This window comes from Rhinolophus sinicus, linkage group LG05 (genome assembly GCF_036562045.2).
Source record: "Rhinolophus sinicus isolate RSC01 linkage group LG05, ASM3656204v1, whole genome shotgun sequence".
Lineage (NCBI taxonomy): Eukaryota > Metazoa > Chordata > Mammalia > Chiroptera > Rhinolophidae > Rhinolophus > Rhinolophus sinicus.
In genome coordinates, this window is record NC_133755.1 from 5,555,550 (window position 1) to 5,575,755 (window position 20,206).

The window sequence follows — 20,206 nt, forward strand, 5'->3', positions numbered from 1 at the left end:
ATAGCATATATGTGCTGAAATTGAGTTAAATTTTATGTTTTACTTGTCTTCAAAAACATAGAAAACAGGTGAAACATTTATTAAGCACCTACTGTGTTTCCCCAAAAATAAAACCTAGCCAGACAATCAACTCTAATGCGTCTTTTGGAGCAAAAATTAATATAAGACGCTGTCTTACATTATTATTATATTATATAGGACCTGGTCTTATGTTATAGTAAAATAAGACCGGGTGTTATATTAATTTTTGCTCCAAAAGACACATTAGAGCTGATTGTCTGGCTAGGTCTTATTTTTGCAGAAACACGGTATCTTGTATAAAATATTTTACGTGTTTTCCCATTTAATCTATCTAAATAAATCTATCTACAAGTGTAGTAATTAAAGATGTGGTCACAGTAGATTAAAACAAAAACGTTTTAAATTTTTAAAATTAAAAAAATTAAATCAATGAATATACCATGCAAGTCTTTTCCCACGAGAATACAGAACATTGGCCTAAGTATTTCATAATCTATAGACATATCTCATACATTTTGAACATAGTTTTTTTTTTTTTTTCTCTTTTAATCCTTCACAAAAAAAATGCAGTTTTCTTTAGGCAGTTTGAGATTCTGTGTTAGACTTAAAAGCAAAGGGAGTGTCTTCTACCTGCGAGCTTTGGCTCCTCTCCCATCAGGTCAATCAACATTATTATGGGGATGTAATGATGGTTAAGGGCTATGAGCCACGGGGTGCGTTATCTCACCCAAGGGGACACAGCAGGCCTGTCATTGCAACTTCAGGAATGGAGCCTTCTAACGCCCAAAGGAAGGAGGAGAGCCCTGGGCTGGGGGCGTATCTATAGTTCTTTGTTATCTCTTTGGGGTTTTTTTCCTCCATTGGCACAAAGCCACCTAGAAAAAAAAATCGGTATTAACCCAACCCTATATTTACAGAAAAAGATGTATTGCTTCAAAGAAGAGAAGGACACTGAGTCTTAAGGAAAACCATGACTTGAATTTCAAAAGTGTAGCTGCTGTGAAAGTTCTGTGGACATTGCAGACAGTTAAAAGTATGTATTTTTATCTTGAGTATGAAGACGATAACTCTTACATTTAAAATGCCACTGCGTTCTTGAAAACTGAGTAAATTCACACAGTATTAAGTTCTCTCACAAAATGTTTTCAAGAAGCTCTTAGTTTATGTTTCCCGTGTTTTGTGCGCTTGTGAAGTATTTAAGCATAAAGTGATTTTAGTGCCAGACTTGCCTGATAATTCGCTACGGCTTAAGAAGAGCTTACAAAAGAGTTCTTTTATTGACTTTATAAATTAAGAACCTGGTATTTCAGCTCACTTGGCCTTTTGCCCTTCTGCAACAATTATTTCCTTCTGGAACAGTTAGTGCATGTTTGATGGATATTTGGGTTGAACTGGCTGACTCACAGATATTCCCAAAGGAATTTTTAAGTTAAAAATCTCACTTAAATATAATACCTTTTGTCACCATTGTTGTCCACGTTAATTCAGATGAAGTGATGAAGTTAAACATTACCCCCAATGAAAAGGTGGTCTATGAATTTTAAAACTCCCAAGGTGAAAAGTAGGACAAATGTGTTCTTTACCATGTTAGAGGTCAAGAAACTATTATAAAACACCTTTACTTATTTTTACCTTTCTTGCCTTAGAAATTCACACCAGAATAAAAGTCTCCCTGGGAAGGTCTCTGCTTAGAGTCCCTTGTTTCCTAGGCGCTCCCCCAGCTGGGGCCCTTGGGCTGCTCTCAGTCCTGCCAAAACACAGTTTGCAGGTCCGCCCTGCTCCATTCCTCACTCTCTGCCCAGTTTCTCCAAGTGCAGCCCAGGGACCTGCCTCTGAATCAGGGTGATGCTCCTTAGCTCTACCCGGGGCTCCCATGCCGGCTCCTCCTCCACAAGGCCTGAGGATCAGAGTGGTGGGGTGGCCTCAGAGCCTGCCCTTTATCACCCAGCACCCCACACCCACCGATGCACAGAGGTGGGGCTGCCCAGGCTTCTCCCTGCCTTTCAATTCCTCAGTACGCCCTTGTTTGGGCATTTCATATGGACAGCCTATGCTTGTGTCCTGTTTCCTAGCTTTGCTAAGCCTTTGAGACTGCAGCCATTTCTCATGGCTCCCTATAGAACCCTCCATCTAATAGATGTTTAATAAATGTCTCTGACGAAAGTAAAGATGATAAAAAAGGGGAAAATTACAAAAAGCTTCCTACTGTCTGGTCAGTTATAACAGTGCAAGGTTCAGTATTTAACAAATGAACTCAGGTGTCTGTCTTCCAAATGTTGGTTTTTAGATCAAATTGAAGTATTTTTGAAACAAGGGGGAAAGATGGGCATGACTTTTGCCCATGGTGTATCCGTGGCCTTCCCAAATACCGTGTTTCCCTGAAAATAAGACCGGATCTTCTATTAAGTTTTGCTCCAAATGATGCATTAGGGCTTATATTCAGGTGATGTCATCCTGAAAAATCATGCTAGGGCTTATTTCCTGGTTAGGTTATTTTCAGGGAAACACAGTCTATATACAGTGCTTAGAATGTGCCAGACACTGTTATGAGCATTTAACATATGCCTACATCGCCTCTGTTAATCCTCTAAATGATCCTAGGATGTGGTCCTGTGTTATTTTACAAATAAGAACACTGAGACCTTCTGATCCCAGGCAGTGTAGCTCCAGCATCTGTACTTTTCAGCAGCTTCCAGCCTCTCAAAGACCTTAACCCCTGGTGATGTCGGTTTGGAACTTAAGAACCCCCGTGCTACTGCAAAGACGAAAACATTAGCTTTTATGACTGGAGCATATCCTCACCCACCCCCTTCCAAACCTGCACCCCAAACCTGTTTGTCCTCTATGCTCCCTGTCTCTCATTACAGCACCATTCACCTAATCACCCAAGCTATAAATCGCCAACCCCTCCCTATCTGTCACCCCCAACATCTCATCCGTCACTCACCCTGACAGTTCCCCCACCAGGTACCTCTTTGGCTGGTCTCCAATTGGTCTCCAATTCTCTGGAGACATAGTCACTTCAGCTCAGGCCCTCATCATCTCCTTCCTGGTGGGTTGCAAAATCTCTCTCCGTTCCAAACATTTGTCATTCCTCTGCCAGTTGTTTTCCAAAAATAGATGTAAGAACGCTGTGAGACTCAAAATCCTTCGATGGCTCCTTGCTGCCCACAGCGATGGCTTGGCAGTGGAGGTCCACTGGGGTGTGGCTCCTACACAACTTTTCCTGTCACCTGCCCCACCCCTGCTCCCTCCATCTCAGTCAAGGGGCTCCCAAGCAAGCCAGGACATCTCCCACCTCAGGGCCTTTGTCCCTGCTGTATTCTGTCAGAAATGTCCTCCCTCTTCTCAAGAGAGCCCATATTCTTCCTTTGTGACCCTGTTCCAATGCCAGCTCCACTTTCCCCACCTCAGCTCCCCCAGGCAGAATCCACCATTCCCAAAGCATATAGCATACACCCCCATGGGGCACTGACAGCATTTGTGCTGATGTGACCGGTCTCCAGATGGAGCAACCTGAGTGCTGGACCACATTTAGTTATGTACATATGTACCTGAGGGCTGGTGCGAGATTTTGAGATTAAGAAACATGAGACCTTATGTGAAAAATAGAGTTCACAAAAACAATATGGGCAACACGCCAAAGAAGCGTATCTAGGACATTTTACACATGTAATCTGTAACAATGGAGTCTGTACAAGGAATTCCACCTACCCCCAATGGCTCATCAGAAACTTTGCAGGACCGCTCTTCCATGCATTTTCAGGGAGATGCCTGTCCATTTGTTTTGATTGTGAAGGACCACATACCTACTAAGTATTTTTTGTGCTTTGCCTGATCCTTCATCTACATGTTAAAATCCTCAGACTTCCTGTCTCAGAGTTAGTGTCCCCATTGGCTAGTGGAGTTATTGTCCCCGCCGTGTGGCCTGCTTGGAGTTTTGTGATGCCTTGGGGAGCTTTCAGTAAAAGGGCTGAAGGACACCAAAGCAAGGACACCAAAGTAAGTGATACGCGACAACCTCCTGATACCCAAGTAATATGGGCTCGGGATCACTTCAGACCAAACACATACCAGTCCCCCCTGCCCCCCTCCACGAGAAGCAAACCCACAAGTGGAAAAGCTGATTCCATTTCTTCTCTCTCTCTTGATGCTGTCACAAAATTCTCCTGATTTTTCCCTCCTTTTTTTTTTTTTCCCCAACCACTAGTTTTTCCCTTCCCCATAACCACCAACAGGAATAACTCAAAATTCCAGAGGCTGGAATTGATAGTCTCATAGTTTAGAAAACATATACAAAAGTGAGTCAAAAAATACTCGAATTTCAAATAAAAGAAACTCTCATCTGGGGAAGGATTGTACGACTCGTTATACGACTCGTGTAATAAAATGTCAGTTTGGGGCAAGTGACGTAATCCCTCTCTTTGCTGGCTACCTACAAAATGAGGATAGCATCTCAACAGTTTAATATGGACATTGTTTTGTAATGAAAATGTTTTACCACTAGTAACATTTTCTTCAAAGAGTAAAATACGCAAATAGGAGCCAGCAAACAGAGCCCTGGCCTCCCAGCTCCCATCTGGGGTATTTTGACTCCGGGTGGTGAACCCACAATGCAATATATAGATAATGTATTATAGAATTGTACACTTGAAACCTATATAATTTTACTAACCAAAGTCACCCCAACAAATTTAATTTAAAAAAAAAAAGGGCAGTAAGCATAATACCCACCCCCCAATTTGTCACAGGCAAGAGAAGTTTACTAGAGGTTAAGGCCAGTGTTCCTCAGTCCGGAGCCTTCTGGCAACTGTGTTACAACTGCTGAACCTTCACTGGAAAGATCGATCGACAGTGAAACCATAGGAAAAGAATGTGAGATATCTTGTTGCCAGCAAGCGGGTGACACCCAACTCGACATAGCTTCTGCCTCCATTCACAAACGGAGTGAGCCTGGATCACATCCCAGTTGTTTGACAAGACTCACCTGAGACTGCCGTCATCCTGGCATAACAGGCAAGCACGGTGGGGAAGGGGTAAGGCCTTCCTGAGCAAGTACATTCACAATAATGCCACTAAAGACATTTGAAAACAGTGCATGGACACCAAAACATGGAAAGAGCATCCTGAGAGCCAACATGTTCTCTGCATGTGAGAATCAACTCAGAGAATAATCAAATGCCATCTTCCAAGCCAGATGTCTCTAGGAAGCCCCAGCCATGGCTCTGCCACATTTCAAGTGTCCACATTTCAAGTATCATGGTGGCCACCGGCTAAACCCAGCATATCAGTAAGAAATACGTATCAGCAGTACCACCACTTAGGAGGGAAAGTGTGGGATTCAGAAAACAAGAGTCTGGGTCAAGTCCTGAATTTACTGGCCATGAGACTTTGAATACATCATTTGATCTCTCTGGACCTCGTTTCTCCATCTCCAAGATGAACATATCCCTGTCTACCTCAAAGGGTTTTAAGAATCAAACGAGTTCAGGTATGTGATCGCTGAACACTACCAAAAGAAGGTTAACGTCTTTACCACCCTGAATAACAAGTGTTGATCCTCTATTATATGCTTATCCCTATGCTAGATAATGAAGGATTTTTTCTTTAATATGAAATATAGTTTCTGTCCCTTAAGCAGCTTATCATATAGTGAGGAAAAATGGGGAGGTGGAATATTTAATGTTTATTGAGTTTCAATAGGTCTGACACGCTTCACAAAACAAAATAAACAAAACCCTTGGTGATAGGAAATATTATCCCATGTTCCCCAGTTGAGGAAACTGAGGCTCAGAGGTTATATAACTTTCTTGAGTCATAGAGCTCGGAGGCAAGGGTGGGGATGCCACACTCTCCCTTCCACACCCCATTTCTCCAGAGTGGAAGACTTTCATCTCACAATAGTGGAAGACTTGCCATCTCACTGGCAAACAGCGTGAGACACAATGGATCTGGTGAGCTGGGTGGGACAGACTCTTGGATGTCAGGCAGGGAGGTTCTGCCATTATCTCGCAACTACTTCAGATGTCCCTTCAATACAAGCTGTGTCATCAGAGTGAGGCCCCTACGTGCATGTGATGAGCCCTGCAAATGGTTGGTGTGGTGAGGGAGGATTAGGTTGCATGGCCAACCAGCAAGCGCTTGGAGGAACTGGACAGGGTTCCTGCCCTCTTAAGGTGGAGGCCAACTATCAAGTATCTTTGTGCCAGGCACTGTGTGAGATTCTTTAACTCCATTATCGTATTTAAGTCCACAAAATTTGATATTGTTTTCCTCATTTACAGATGAGAAAACTGAGGACTGGCAGAGAAGTAGATTGCTGAAGGTAAAAATAGGAGGCAGATCTGAGATTTGAATTCAGATCTATAAACTGTGGGGATCTCAGATCAGATCTACTCTCAGAGCCATGGGACATTGGACATGAAAGGGACCAGATGACCTATCCAACCTCCTCCTTTTTCTGAGACCCAGAAAGAAATGACTCAACTGAGGTCACCCTCTGGGTCAGTAGAACTTGAGCTAGAACCCAGATCTCACTCACCCCACCTCTTTGTTTCCACAAGTCTGTTAGTCCATGTGTTAGGACTACTGGGGAGGTGTCCAAAATTCATTCCCTACTCTGAAGCCCGTGGTTTGGGAAGGTACCTCAAAGACCCACCTGCTCTTTAAAAAACATGGCTTCATCCTTGAACTTAAGAAAATTATTGCAAAACAGATAAAAAGATGCTAAACCTCAGTCATAATTTTTTAAAATGCAAACCAAAACAATGAGATGCTATTTTGCATCTAACAGACTAGCAAAGCCAAGTTAGATAATGCCCATGGTTGATGAGGGTATGGCCCTTTAGGCAGTCCGATATCCCATTGATAGGAGTCTAAGTGGGGTAGCCTTTTGGAAAACCATTTGGTAAGATCTCTAAAAATCAAAACTATGCATACCTTTTTCACAGCAACTCCAATTCTAGGGATTTATCCTATGGCTGTATTTGATTGAGTGTGCAAAGTGTATAGACGGATATTTATTGCAGGGTTTTTGTAAGTGTGGAAAATTGGGGAGAAAAACCCTCATTACTCACCAATAGAGTCTAGTTATCAGACATCAATACAAAGAAATAATATGCAGCCATTTGTAAGTGCATTGGGTTTATTTGTGCTAACATGGAAAATGTTAAAATATAGGAAGTTAGGACATAGGAAGCAAGCAACCTGAGGAGAATGTGTACAATATGAGTCCCATTTGTGTGAGAAAATAAAACATAAGTATGTTGGCAGATACATAGGAAATATCTGAAAAGATACACAAAAATTGTTAACAGTGGTTATCTCTAGGGAGAAGGATGGGATGGAGAAGGGAGTACTCCCCTCTAAACCCTGCATGTTTTAAATTTTCTTTCTTTTTTGTCTTTACCTTTTTTGTTTACTTGTCCCTCTCTTTTGGTTTAGCTTTTTTTAAAAAATACTATGAACATGTATTATTTTTATAATTTTAAAAAATAGTAAGAAAATTCAAAATAAGGTATTGCCAACAGCTCATAGGTATGGGTTTTAACTTCTGTTTGAGGGAGCTCTTAGAGACAAACTAAATAAGCCTACATTCAAATTTACAAGATAGACCGAACCTAAGTTCTAGTAACCTGGGGCCCTTACTGCTCTTATTTTTGCTTTTATGGCTTGATATTTATTCGTTCACCCCATATGTATTTTATGCCTACTGTGTATCCGGTACTGGGACTGCAGCCCGAGACCCATCGTCTTCTAGCGCAGGAAGATCATGTAAATGAATCCCAGACGGGGTACAGAAGGGAAGAGACTGAGAGGCAGAACAGATGCCTACAGAGGAACATACCCACTCAATAAACACCTACTGGGTATTTTCTGTGTGTACACCAGGAGGCCGGGGACTTTCAAATGACAACAATACAAACCCTGCCCTCTCTTGAAAAGTTTCCACTCTGGTGGAGATAGACATAAACCGAAAATCGTGTTATTACCAACAGAACGTGGTGAACGTGGTAGTGGGTGATGCAGAAGGTACGGTGGGTGTGCACACGACACGTAGCCCAGCCTAGAGGGCCAGGGAGGCCACCTGGAGGAATGGGGAATCCTGGCTGAGTCTGGAAGGTTGAATGGAACTTGACAACCAGGAAGAGGAGGAGCAGGGAACTCTGGGCGGGAGGTTCTTATCAGAGAGCAGCCCTGGGGAAGAGGCAGAATTGCAGAAGAGCAGATGGAGCCATTCATTTACCCGCCCTGCTAAGGAGTTTGGACTTGATCTTGAGTGTAGTAGGGTAACATGATCTAAAATGGGGCTTTAGAAATGTCACTCTGACCACATTTAAAGATGGATTCCAGGAAGAAGGGGAAAAAGCGAGGGGGGACATTGTTTCCCAACTTGAGTTACAGTGGTACCTCAGTTTTCGAACGCAATCCGTTCCAGAAGACCATTCAAGTTCTGAAACATTAGAAAATCGAGGCATGGTTTCCCCAAAGAAAGTAATGCAAAATGGATCAATCCATTTCAGACCTTTAAAATCTACCCCTAAAACTGCAAATTTAGCATGAATTTTACTATCTAATGGTACCATAGAGCCATAAAATTTACGGCGTTCGTAAACTGAAAGGTTTGTCATTGGAGACGTTCGAAAACCAAGGTACTACTGTACTTCAGTGGCACAATTCAGATTATTTACACCATATCTGTGGGCCACCCATACTATTATTTATTTAATACTTTTCTTAGATCATTTAAAATATAATTTATTTAAACAGCAAACCAGTGAATAAGAAATAAGAACAGGCTCCATGCTCCAGCATTGTACCCAGGCTTAACAGATAGAAATTGGAAATGGCTGGATGGGACAGTGAAAAGTGTCTGGTTGCTGATTTAGATCCCAAGAGTCCTGGAGAACAGGGAGCAGGAAGCTGGCAGAAGTAGACGAGGGACAGCTGGTGCTGAATGATGGCCACAGTGTTAAATCATTTTGCGAAATCCTGGTTTTTGTTGACCTCCTGGAAGCAGGCAGCATGTGACTTGCTGACCACGCCTTCCTCCTGTCTCACTTTCTTCTCTCAGCTTCTGCAATTCCATTTTTCTCCTACATTGATGATTCCCACTGTCCCCTCCATTTCCGTCTCCTCTGCTGGATCTTCTCCCACTCTCTCTGTGTTGGAAGTGTTGGTCCCATACTTTCTTCCCTCACTGCCATGGAGATTTATCCCATCTCCAGGCTTTCAATACCACCTCTGTGCTGATGTCCTTCAGCCCAGACTTCTCCCCTGGACTCTAGACTCATGTCCAACGTCTACTGATACATCCACTTGGATCGCTAATAAAAATCTTGAACTTACGAGTATGCCCCACATGGGACTCCTGACCTCCCTGTCCTACACCTGCAGTCTCAATGATGATAGATCATTTCAGCTTTCAACTGAAGACCTTATATTAATAGTTGTCCTCGACTCTCTTTTTCCCCCCCCTCATACTCCATATCCAACTTTCAGGACATATTGCTGATCCTACCTTCAGACTAGATCCAGAATTTGTCCACTTCTCACCACTGCACTCTACCACCCAAGGCCACACTACTAGCGTCTACTTGGTCTCCCTGCTCCCACCTTTGTCCCTCTACCATTCAGCAACCAGATTATGTAAAGACATGAGTGAGATCACGTCACTGCCCAAATCCAAACCCTCCAATACTTCCCCATCTTGGTAAAAACCAAAGGCCTAAACGTCCCCCGTCCTCCTCCTCTGTCCCCTCCAGCCATACTGGTCTCCTGCTGTTCACTGTCCCCACCTTCTGCAAAGCTGTGCCTTTACTTGGACCACTCCTCCCCACCTCCTGGAAGGCCTTTCCTCCTCAAGTCTTCTAAGCCCAGCTCCACCCCATGCCCCCCAGCTGCCTGCTCTGCTTTATTTTTCTCCCACAGAACTTGCCACTTTCTAACACACCATGTAATTGACTTGTATTTTTATGGTCTGTTACCCAAGTAGGATGCTGGAGGAAAGCAGGGAGAGATTTTGTCCCTTCTGTTCACTGGCTTATCCCCAGATTTAGATCACTGCCTAGGATATAATAGGTCTTTCAGTAAATATTTGTTCAATGAATGAGCAGACCCGGGATAAGAAGGAAGCTTTTGATCAGGAAGGAAAATTTGGGCCTGGGGTAGAGGTGGAAATGAATGGAAGGGAGGTGGTTAAGAGCAGTGGGACTGCAATAGGACCGCTGGAAGGAGCAGAGTGGCTAGGCGAGATTGAGGAAGGAGCTCCGGAGGGGACGGGAATGCAGGGTGGGGGAGTTGAAGCCCAGACGGAGGTTCTGAGGCCAAGGGCTAGGTGGAGATTAGAAGTGGGAGACTGGTGGGGCCAGCAGTGAGGTGGGGCCCAGAAGGAGGGGAGCGGGGGGCACTTGGGACAAGGTGGCTCAGGCGAGGCTGATGCGACCACTCGGCAGGTACCCACCCTGGCCTCACCCTAGGCGGGAAACATCGGTTAGGAGACTGTAGCAGTTGTCCAGTGACTGTCACATACCGGACAGTATGAGATGGATGAGCAGAAGGTTGGAAAACCGGACAGCCGAGGTGGGTAAGGCGAGGAGGGAGACATCTGATTTTTCTCGGGTAGAAGCCAGAGGCCTCCTAAGTAAGTGGACGCGGACTGAGAGGTGAGGGCGGACATGAGGAGGGCGGGGCGCTTCAGAGACCCCAGGGAGGAAGGTGCATGAGGCGGCCGAGCAGGGAAACGCGGGGCGCCCGTGAGGGGTGCGGCTGCCGGTAAGAACCCTCCCTGGCTGGAGCAGCGCAGGGCGTGGGTGGGCGGGCGCCGAAGGAAGAGCTCCAGCGCCCAGGAAGACGGAGCCAAGTCACTGTCCGTCCCGCAGGTGGGCGAGCGAGGGCGCGACCGAGCGGCGACACATCGCCTGGGTGCCCTTGGGTGGGCGCGTGGAGGCCTATCGGGGGGCGGCAGGTGCGCGCCGGGGCCGCGCGGCCCCACGAGTCGGAGCCCGAGGGAGGTCACTACTGCCTGAAGGGCTACAGAGACGCGGCTACCCCCACCCGCGCCGCTCGGCCCCGTCGCCCCCGTCCCGGCGCCCTGTGCGCCAGCCAATCAGATGGCACCGCTGGTCGCCCGGCCCCAAGGCCCCGCCCCGGGCCGGCGCGCCGCCAGCCAATGGGCGCCCGAGTGCGGGCTCCCAGTGCGCGCAGCCCGCGCGGAGCCGGCTCAGAGCGAGAAAAGCGAACCCAACCCGTCGGGGCCGCTGCTCCGGACCCGCAGCCGCCGCCGCCGCCGCCGCCGTCGCCGCCGCCTCCTCCCCCCGGATCGGGTGTACTGTCCCAACCCGAAAGTCCAGTTCTGCGGCCCGGCAGCGGCGAGCGAGCGCGATGACACAGGAGTACGACAAGTGAGTGAGTGCCGGCGCGCGAGTTCGGCCGGGCGGCCCCGGGAGGCCGCTGCCCACCGGGCCGGCCGCACCTGCCGCGAGGCCGGGCCAGCCGAGGGCGGGCGGGGGGCGCGGGTGTGAGGCCGGGCTCCCGGGGTCCGAGGCCGGGCGAGGCGAGGGCGGGTGGGGGGCGCGGGTCCTGTCGTCTACTCTGCGGCAGCCTCTGCCCCTCAGCACCCCCCGCCTTTGTTTCACCGAAACCCCTGTGGAGACCCTTGGTGTTGGGGTTGGACTCCGTAGAGGAGCCCTTCACCCCGCCTCGGCGTCCTCGTCGGGAGGACCACCTCACGGGCGCGCTCCCTTCTGTGGTGTCCCGGTGGCCCCGGTGCGCGGAAGGAGATTCGGGGGCGCCTTGCCTCACGGGCTGCGGCGCTAACGTGCGGATGTGCCCCGTCGCCCCTACCCGGGTCGCTCTTGCTCAGTGGAGCCAATGGAGCTCTTGGGGAAGCGCCCCGCGGCTGGAAAGGTAGAGGTCTCCAGGTAATCTCTTGTCGCTAGCCGTGTCATTGGGCCGGACTGCTAGAACTCCCGAAAGGAGAAATTCAGGGAAAAGTTGAAGTGCTCCGGTGTTCTGGCATTTTCTTTCCCCTGGCTGGTTGTGAGAGTGAGAAAATTGCTGTAGGAGTTATTTTGCCGCTTGCATCATTGATGGTAATTACAGATATACTGTAATTTAAAATACTCAGTAAATATCAAGAGGATGAAACTTCGAAATTAGGGTGATAAGCTTGAAAGTACTGTGCTAATGTGTGCCTTTTGGAATTTGTGATTAAAGAAATGTTTTGACAGATGTAAGGTGGTAATATATGACATTAACATTAGAGGACACTGGGTGAGGGATATTTCTGTATTTGCTTTGCAACTTTAATGTAAATATAAAATTGTTCCAAAATAAAAAAAGAAATTATTTTAAAAAAAAGTAAATCGCACCAAGCCAATCAGTATATTTCAGGTCAGTAAATCCAAGGCGAAAGGTATACCTCCCAGTTTTACAATTATTTCCTAAGGATCCCTTTCTTTAAGTGTACTCTTTCTGGATGAGAAGGTTACATATTATGTATGGACTATTTTAAATAGATTAATCTTTGTATAATGTGCAGTTAAATTATCGCTTGAAATATAGTATTTCGGAAGTCTTTGAGAGATCATTGATGAGGGCTTTAAGATTCCCCCAAGGCAGTGATGAGCCTTTAGGGACTAGCAACAGCCTGTCATATGAGGAAGTAGACTAAGAAAAGCAGCTGGTTTCATGTTTATTTCTCTCGTACAGTTTAGATAAGACAAGTTTCCAAAGCTAAAATTTTGGCTTCAGGCACACTTTGGAAATGTAAGACACTTTCAGGGTGATCACAAACAAAACCTTTTGCAAAAAATACTTTATTTTCTGCTGCTTCCACAAATCTGGACTAGGCGTGGGAGAAGAAGGGAAGCTGAAAAACTAGCGTTATGGGAATTGAATGAGCCAAGTGCTATCATAATCTTTTGGAAGTAGCTATTACACTATTAATAATAGCTTAGCAGTATACCAGTAAATCACCCCAAGGTAGCTCTTATGCTCTACCCCTGGTGACATAGGGAATGCCCCTTTGTGTATTTTTTTTTTAATTTGTGTAAATAGTCTTCATTTTTAAACAAACTGTCTGCTTTGAACAACCCATTGTGTTTGTTTTGTGTTAAAATACGACACCACCTTGAGACTTTTTTCTACCAAATATAAGCTCCTATGACTTTATGCCTAGACATGAGTAAAAAACATTGCCTTTGAAATAAGACTTAATTTTGACTGAGATAAATTAAGTTATTGGATTCTTCCCCACCCCCTTTTTCAAAGATGTTCTCCTTTTTCTAAATCTGTATCTGTTTTTAAAGGGCCTGGGTGACTGCCAAATCCTAACCTTTGTTGATTACTTGAAAAGATAATCAGTCTTTCTACATTCACTTTTCGAGTAGGTAGGTCACCTTTAGGCCATTTACATATTTCATTTGTGTGTTGCAATGAGAACTGATCCTTAAATTTGCTTGTTAGAGTAGTGATAATTTAGAGTGATTCTGAACATTAAAATTTTTTTTCCTTAAAAAAACAACAACCAAACCCACTTCATTTTGCTGGAGTTAGTGTTCCACTTTTTCTCTTTATTGACTTATCAAATAGTACCAACTGAACAGTTGTAGAGACTGTTTACATTTCAGGTTTTTGGAATCATAGTGTTTGCTTTAATCTTTTAAATTAAATCTTCTATAAGAGTTTACTAAGATTTACATTGATTTTCTGGAGTTTTCCCATCAAACTACAGTGTTAAAATGAAACAGTTCTTGCCCAGTGTGGAAAACTGGTAAAGATTTTTAAAAACAGATTTCCCCACCTATTTTCTTAAAAATCTTTTTGCTCAGTGGCTTCATTTATTGTTGTAGATTCTTAAGTGTTTATCTCTAAGATAAACAGTTAACTCCCATGCAAGAAAATTATGCCTCCTTATTGATTTACAGTCCCCTTTGGCCACATTCCATGTTCAATCTGCTGGTAATCAGTAGAATATTCTAACTTTCTCATATACCCGGGAGGATTAAAGAAGTATCCCTTTTTCATTCCACCCCCTCCTCCACTCCCCTTTGTTTGTAGGTAGGAAAGTTTTTAAGACATGGCATCAGCAGGAGAAAGAGAGAAATAACATGTAGCAGCATGATAATTGAACCATATATACTGTCTCGAAGAGGGTACAGTCCTGATTGCATATGTCTAAAAGAATAAATGTTCTGTTTTGTCTTAGTTTGTCCTTATGTTTGTTTATGTGCAGTGTTTGAATAGCCTGCATTTTTTTGGAGTGTTGGTTTTTGTTTTTTCCTCCCAAGTAGTATATGCTGCATACCATGTGTAGGTTAACTGTAGGTTCCTTGGCTGCCTAAATACCCTGTATCTTGCTGGGTGACCCATTGGCTTGCTTTTCAGTGGGTTGTCTTCTGGTTTTGTCTTAATTTGCTTTACTAGGATCATTGATGAAACAATGGACTATTTTATGGGAATATCAGTGAATTGGTTGTTTGGTTCTTTAAAAATTAGCTTATGATGCCTTGCAGTAGAAAAGTGTGATATATATATATATATATTTTTTTAATTTCTCTGCAGCAAACGGCCAGTGTTGGTTCTTCAGAATGAAACACTTTATCCACAACGGCGCTCCTATACCAGTGAGGATGAAGCCTGGAAATCCTTCCTGGAAAACCCTCTCACTGCAGCAACCAAAGCGATGATGAGCATCAATGGAGATGAAGATAGCGCGGCTGCACTGGGCTTGCTCTATGACTATTACAAGGTAGGTTGGCCTGCTCTTTAAAAACCCTTAACAACAGTCCACGATGCACTTGATTCAACGGCATATAAAACAGTAATTTGCTGGGAGAATAATGCAAGTTGCTTCTGTAGTGACTATAAATAGTTTAATGAGTACTTTGAATTACTATGGTTCAAAGCTGAAAGTCTGCGATCATAGAATCAAAGAGTTGTTTTTAAAACATGTGAAGTAGCCAGCTGTTCTGGCTCTGTCTGCCAGGTAAAGCTACCATAAAAGAAGATGGTAGATGTGTCTTATTGAGATTGAATATTTTCCCAAAGGTAGTTCTTAGTGCCATCAGAGTGGACAGTGGTTCATTCCTCTGTAGTCAGAGTGATTTCCTTTTCCCTTAATGATATTACAGAGCCTTTGATTTGATTTGATTATAGGATTCATGAAAAACAAAACAAAACATTATTTTCTAGTCTTTGACTTTCTAGTTCTAAGATCAGAGCATATTTTGTTTCCTGTTTCTGGATGAGAATTAAATACAGTCTCTTCTCTGCCTGGAGATTTATGTGGTGTTCCTATCTGGACATGAAACCACTGATCTGTATCATCATTGTCCTAATAATACTAGCTACCACCTACTGAGTCCCTGTACTGTGCTAGCCATGGTAACAGTGTGGGTGTTATTTCTGATGCTTCCAGGATCCCTGCAAAATATGTGGTATTATCCCTAGTTTGCAGATGAGAACAATCAAGTTCTCAAGTCACACAACTAGTAAGTGTTGCAGCCGGATTTCAGACCTGGTCTGGTTTGTGCCAAAGCCATCCTCCAGTAATGCCATACCATTGCCTGTGGGATGTGCTTTGCTTGCTGGATTCTTTCAGACCAAGAGCAGAATGTGCAGAGGGCTACATATTATAGTTTCTTTTTGTCATTGTATGGTTTTTAAACTTCCAAACCTATGGAAAACTTAAAATAACAGAATAATGAATAATTAAATCCTGAGTATTTTCACTTAGCTTGACCAATTGCCCGCTTTTTGTTACATTCTGACACTATTCTTTTCTGAATATAAGAAATGCAGAGGGAAAAAAACAAAGAAGATAGTTTGATTATCAAAATTAAGGTGGGACCGAAACAAAAGATTTAATTGTTTTCTGGTATGAGTTCATGTGTCCAGCTTGTTGTGTTTGAGAGACTGAGGTAAGGATATTTTTCTTTGAATCTGAATGGAAACTTGTATAGTAACTAATGATGCTGGAAGAAAGCCTTGCCTGGGAAGTGTATCCACGAAGGGTTCTACTTTATAGTAGAATTTGTTATATATCTGTACTGTTTATGGAATGTTTTATTGACTCAATCAGTGTAAAAACCGTAAGTTCCTAAGTACTATGAAGTTTAAAATTACGTATTTTTAATTGAAACTTTTGAGAATGGGAGAAAACCACCAAGTTTAGTGCCAGAGAGACTGACAGAATGACACGAATTGCAGTGGCTGTATGTGTGTGTTTTAAATAAAGGGTCCTTAGGATATTATACATCTTAGGACGAGATAAATCCTCATGTTTGTCCATTAATGGTGACAATCTATGTCAAGCTTCTTTTGGTAGGTGTAGGGTTATTATTATTTTTCTTAATGAACTGTTTTATTTGTTTTAGTTCTTTGGATGTAACCATCAGTCAGTTTTACGTAACTTTGTTAAAGCTTGAAGGGCACATTGTTAATACATGTTAGAATTTATTTTGTCTTTAAGGGTAAAACAATGTAGGAATAGAATTCCTACATTCACGTTGAACACCAGTTTCAGACATCTTAGAAATGTTGGAGTATGTGTTGGGAATAAGTCTCAGTTGGGCTCATGTCAACAGTACACCCACTAATGTTTGCTTGCTTTCACCTTCAATGCAAGGAAGAGCAGACTCAAAAGAAATAGAACAAACTGAATTCAGTTTGGCCTTTCGATAATGGACAGTATGAATTCCAAAATAGCTAAAGAAATTTATCATTTGAAACCAGCGTTTGGATCTTGGGAATACACTGGTAACACGGCTGATCCTTTTCATTTTGCATTTGATCTACAAGGAACGGTAGCAGAAAAGAGCAGCAAGAAAGTTTGAAGAGCCCAGTTGTGTTCTCAGTAGTTTATTATATTATTTAGATAAATGGATAAAACCACTGGAGGTTTTTTTTTTAAGAGATGAAACCCAAACTCAATGACAAAATAAATTTGTGATGCCCGGAGTTTATTTGGTAGTAAATACAGTAGTACCTCAGTTTTCGAATGTAATCCAGAAGACTATTGGAGTTCTGAAATGTTTGAAAACAGCCCACAGCTAGGCCTCAGGATCTTCCACTCAGTGGAAGCCGCATGATATGTTCGACTTACGAGGCGTGTTCGAAAACCAAAGCATTTATTTACAGGTTTCCGGTGTTCGTAAACCGAAATGTTCGTCAATGGAGATCTTCGAAAACCGAGGTACTACTGTAATTGGTTTTTACATATCAACCTGGTGACCAGATTGAGGGCAGACACTGTCGTATTCATTGTGTTCTCCCAGAGCCTGGTGTTTCGTAGGCATTCAGTAGACATATGAATGGTTGAACTTACTGAAAAATAAAAGGCTGTATCTGTACTTCACTAAGTAAGGACTAAGTTGTCATCATGTGTGTTAATATCTAAGGTTCCAAGAGAGAGAAGATCATCAACAGCAAAGGCAGATGTTGAGCATCCAGAGGCAGATCACAGCAAAAGGTAATGTCTAACACAGAGCATAAAACAGTGCTCTTAAAAAATGCCAGGTTTCTGTGAAAATAAGATGAGCGTTTATTTAAACGAACAAGCACTAGTGGAAGAGATAGATAAGTTGGAGTCTTAATTCACATTTCCTCTTACTAATTATGATTCTATTACTCTGAGAAGTTACCAGTTTTTCAGATGTAGTTGCCTTTTCTAGAAAACAAAGCATTAACTTTCTCCTCCTCCAAAGGGATGTTTTTAGTAATAACATAGTGTTTGCTGATTTGTCTTTGATGTTCTCTTAAGAAGGATGTGGCAGTGGTGGGTGTCTATTAAAAAACATTAAGTACCAATGATCTTGAATAACTGCCTAAGCAAAACTTACTAAAGTACGTTTAACTGTATTCCAAACTCCTGTTGAAGTTATTTTTGAAATGCTTGACTTTAGAGCCATGAAAAAAATTAAATATACCTTTTAAATCACCCTGTGTTCTACTAGTAATAAAAGAATACAACATTTTTAAAGAAAGAATGATTACTCACAATCCCACTATCCTGACGATGTATTTCTTTACTCTTGGGGTGTGCATGCACGTTTTATGTGGTTGTGGTTGTGGTTGTATTCATGGATAGGATTTGGTAGTAAGGTTACTCCTATTTAGTATGTTTGATGAATATTTTCCATGTTGCTGTTTTAATCTTCATAATTACCCTTTGGCAAAGGCCTTATGGCCTTTATTTTCTATTTTTTATTATGGGCATTTTCAAACATAACAAAAGTAGAGAAATAGTATAAGCCCACACCAATCATTACTAGCTCCAGCAGTTATCAACATGAATTCCTCCTGTTTGATTTACCCTTCTTCTTCTCTAACTTTTAAATTAATTAATTAATTTTTAAATTTACTTTTGCTGGAGTATTTTAAAGCAAAACGTAACTATCCTTAAGAGTAAGGCTGTGTCTAATGTTTTACTGTTGTAAAGCTTTAATGAACAACTTTCTAGATAGTTTTTTCCTTACGACAAATTCCTGGGGGTGAATTTATAGTTCAAGGTTTGGACATTTTATTTATCTTGAAATGTATAAAATTGTCAAATTGCTTTTTTTCTTAAAGGTGTCAGCCTGTATGATTTGAAGGGGCTTTGGAAATTCATTAATTTTGCCCTAGACTAGAAATCATCTTACACTGCCCAGGGTATTCATTAAACCAAAACTAATTTTATGCAGAGTATCTACTGGTACAATGTAATCATAGATTTTCTTTTGGTAAAAGAGAAAGCCAAATAAGTACTAGGAAAAGTGGTGGCCAAGTAATAATAGCTCATATTTCTTGAACTCTTGTGTGCCAGGCATTATTGCACACATTGCAGTGTATCATCTCATCTTATCTTCATCACAACCTCGTGACAATAGATACCATTATTGTCCCCATTTTATAGATGAGCATGTAGTTACTAAGAGATGAAGTAACTTGCTCAAGATCACATAGAATTGGAACCGAGACAGTCTGACTTTAGAGTCTGTGCTTGAACTATCATCCTAGACTGCTCCAGCTAACCACGTTTGTAGCTTCTGGGTTCTAGTAAAATATGATAATTTTATTAGGATTATTGACAATAAAGTGTAATAGAGGAGAGCTCTGAGTTCTCAGTATTCAAATGAAATTTTACTTATGGCTTTTGGACTTGACTTATCTATTAACTATGAAGTCTTTTCTTTCTCTAGTAATGGGTTGTGCCATTTTCTGTTTATTTGGTTTCTACCAAGTGTATTATTATTGCGCAGGACCCAAGAGTCCAGTGCCATTAGGAAAATAAAAACTGTCAAAGAACTGTGTCAGCATTGAGTTTGAAAACACAGTTTTGTTTTGTTTTTCTTAAAGAAACAGCATACCAAATGTGACTGAGCAGCCCCTCATTTCTGCTGGAGAGAACAGAGTGCAAGTTCTGAAAAATGTGCCATTTAACATTCTCCTGCCCCATGGCAACCAACTGGGCATTGATAAGAGAGGCCATCTAACAGTTCCTGATACAACAGTCACTGTCTCCATAGCAACGATGCCTACCCACTCCATCAAGACAGAAACCCAGCCCCACAGTTTTGCTGCAGGAATCCCCCCAGCAGTGTATCATCCTGAGCCCACTGAGCGGGTGGTGGTTTTCGACCGGAACCTTAATACTGACCAGTTCAGCTCTGGTGCTCAACCCCCAAATGCTCAAAGGCGAACTCCAGACTCTACCTTCTCAGAGACCTTCAAGGAAGGCGTTCAGGAGGTACAGGAAACAAAAGCATCTTCCTAAGATTGCTGTGTGTTTGTATAAGTATTGGGTTCCACCTCTTCCTTGTTATGTAAGCCTGAAACTCAGCCTGAAATGAATGGATTAGGAACAAAAGTGATTTTTTTTCCCCCCAGAGAAAAGGCCTATGGGTATAATTTGTAAACTAAACCCATAAAACCAGAAATTATTATCAAGAGCACATGGCTAATCTTACCAGCAGCTGAGTTAACGATTATGATTTCAGCTATGTGATTTGCTGGAGGAGAAGGAGAACCCCATACATAATTTTCCATCGACAACAGATACACCGTTTCCCCGAAAATAAGACCTAGCCAAACAATCAGCTCTAATGTGTCTTTTGGAGCAAAAATTAATATAAGACCCAGTCTTATATTATAGTCTTATATAAGACACGGTCTTATTTTATTATAAGGAGCAAAAATTTTT

At 42.7% G+C, this 20,206-nt stretch overlaps 1 protein-coding gene across 3 annotated transcripts in view; it reads left to right on the forward strand.

Moving 5' to 3' along the window:
• Positions 1-11,256: 11,256 nt before the first annotated feature.
• Positions 11,257-20,206, forward strand: part of GRHL1 (grainyhead like transcription factor 1) — a 49,945-nt gene continuing 40,995 nt past the window's right edge. For 2 of the 3 annotated variants that reach the window (XM_074331679.1, XM_074331680.1), the window contains exons 1-4: positions 11,257-11,423; positions 14,587-14,773; positions 17,424-17,494; positions 19,363-19,753. In XM_074331679.1, coding sequence (XP_074187780.1) covers positions 11,404-11,423; positions 14,587-14,773; positions 17,424-17,494; positions 19,363-19,753 — 669 coding nt within the window. In that variant the 5' untranslated portion in view covers positions 11,257-11,403. The remainder of the gene's footprint in view (positions 11,424-14,586; positions 14,774-17,423; positions 17,495-19,362; positions 19,754-20,206) is intronic. The other variant, XM_074331681.1, reaches the window with a different exon arrangement.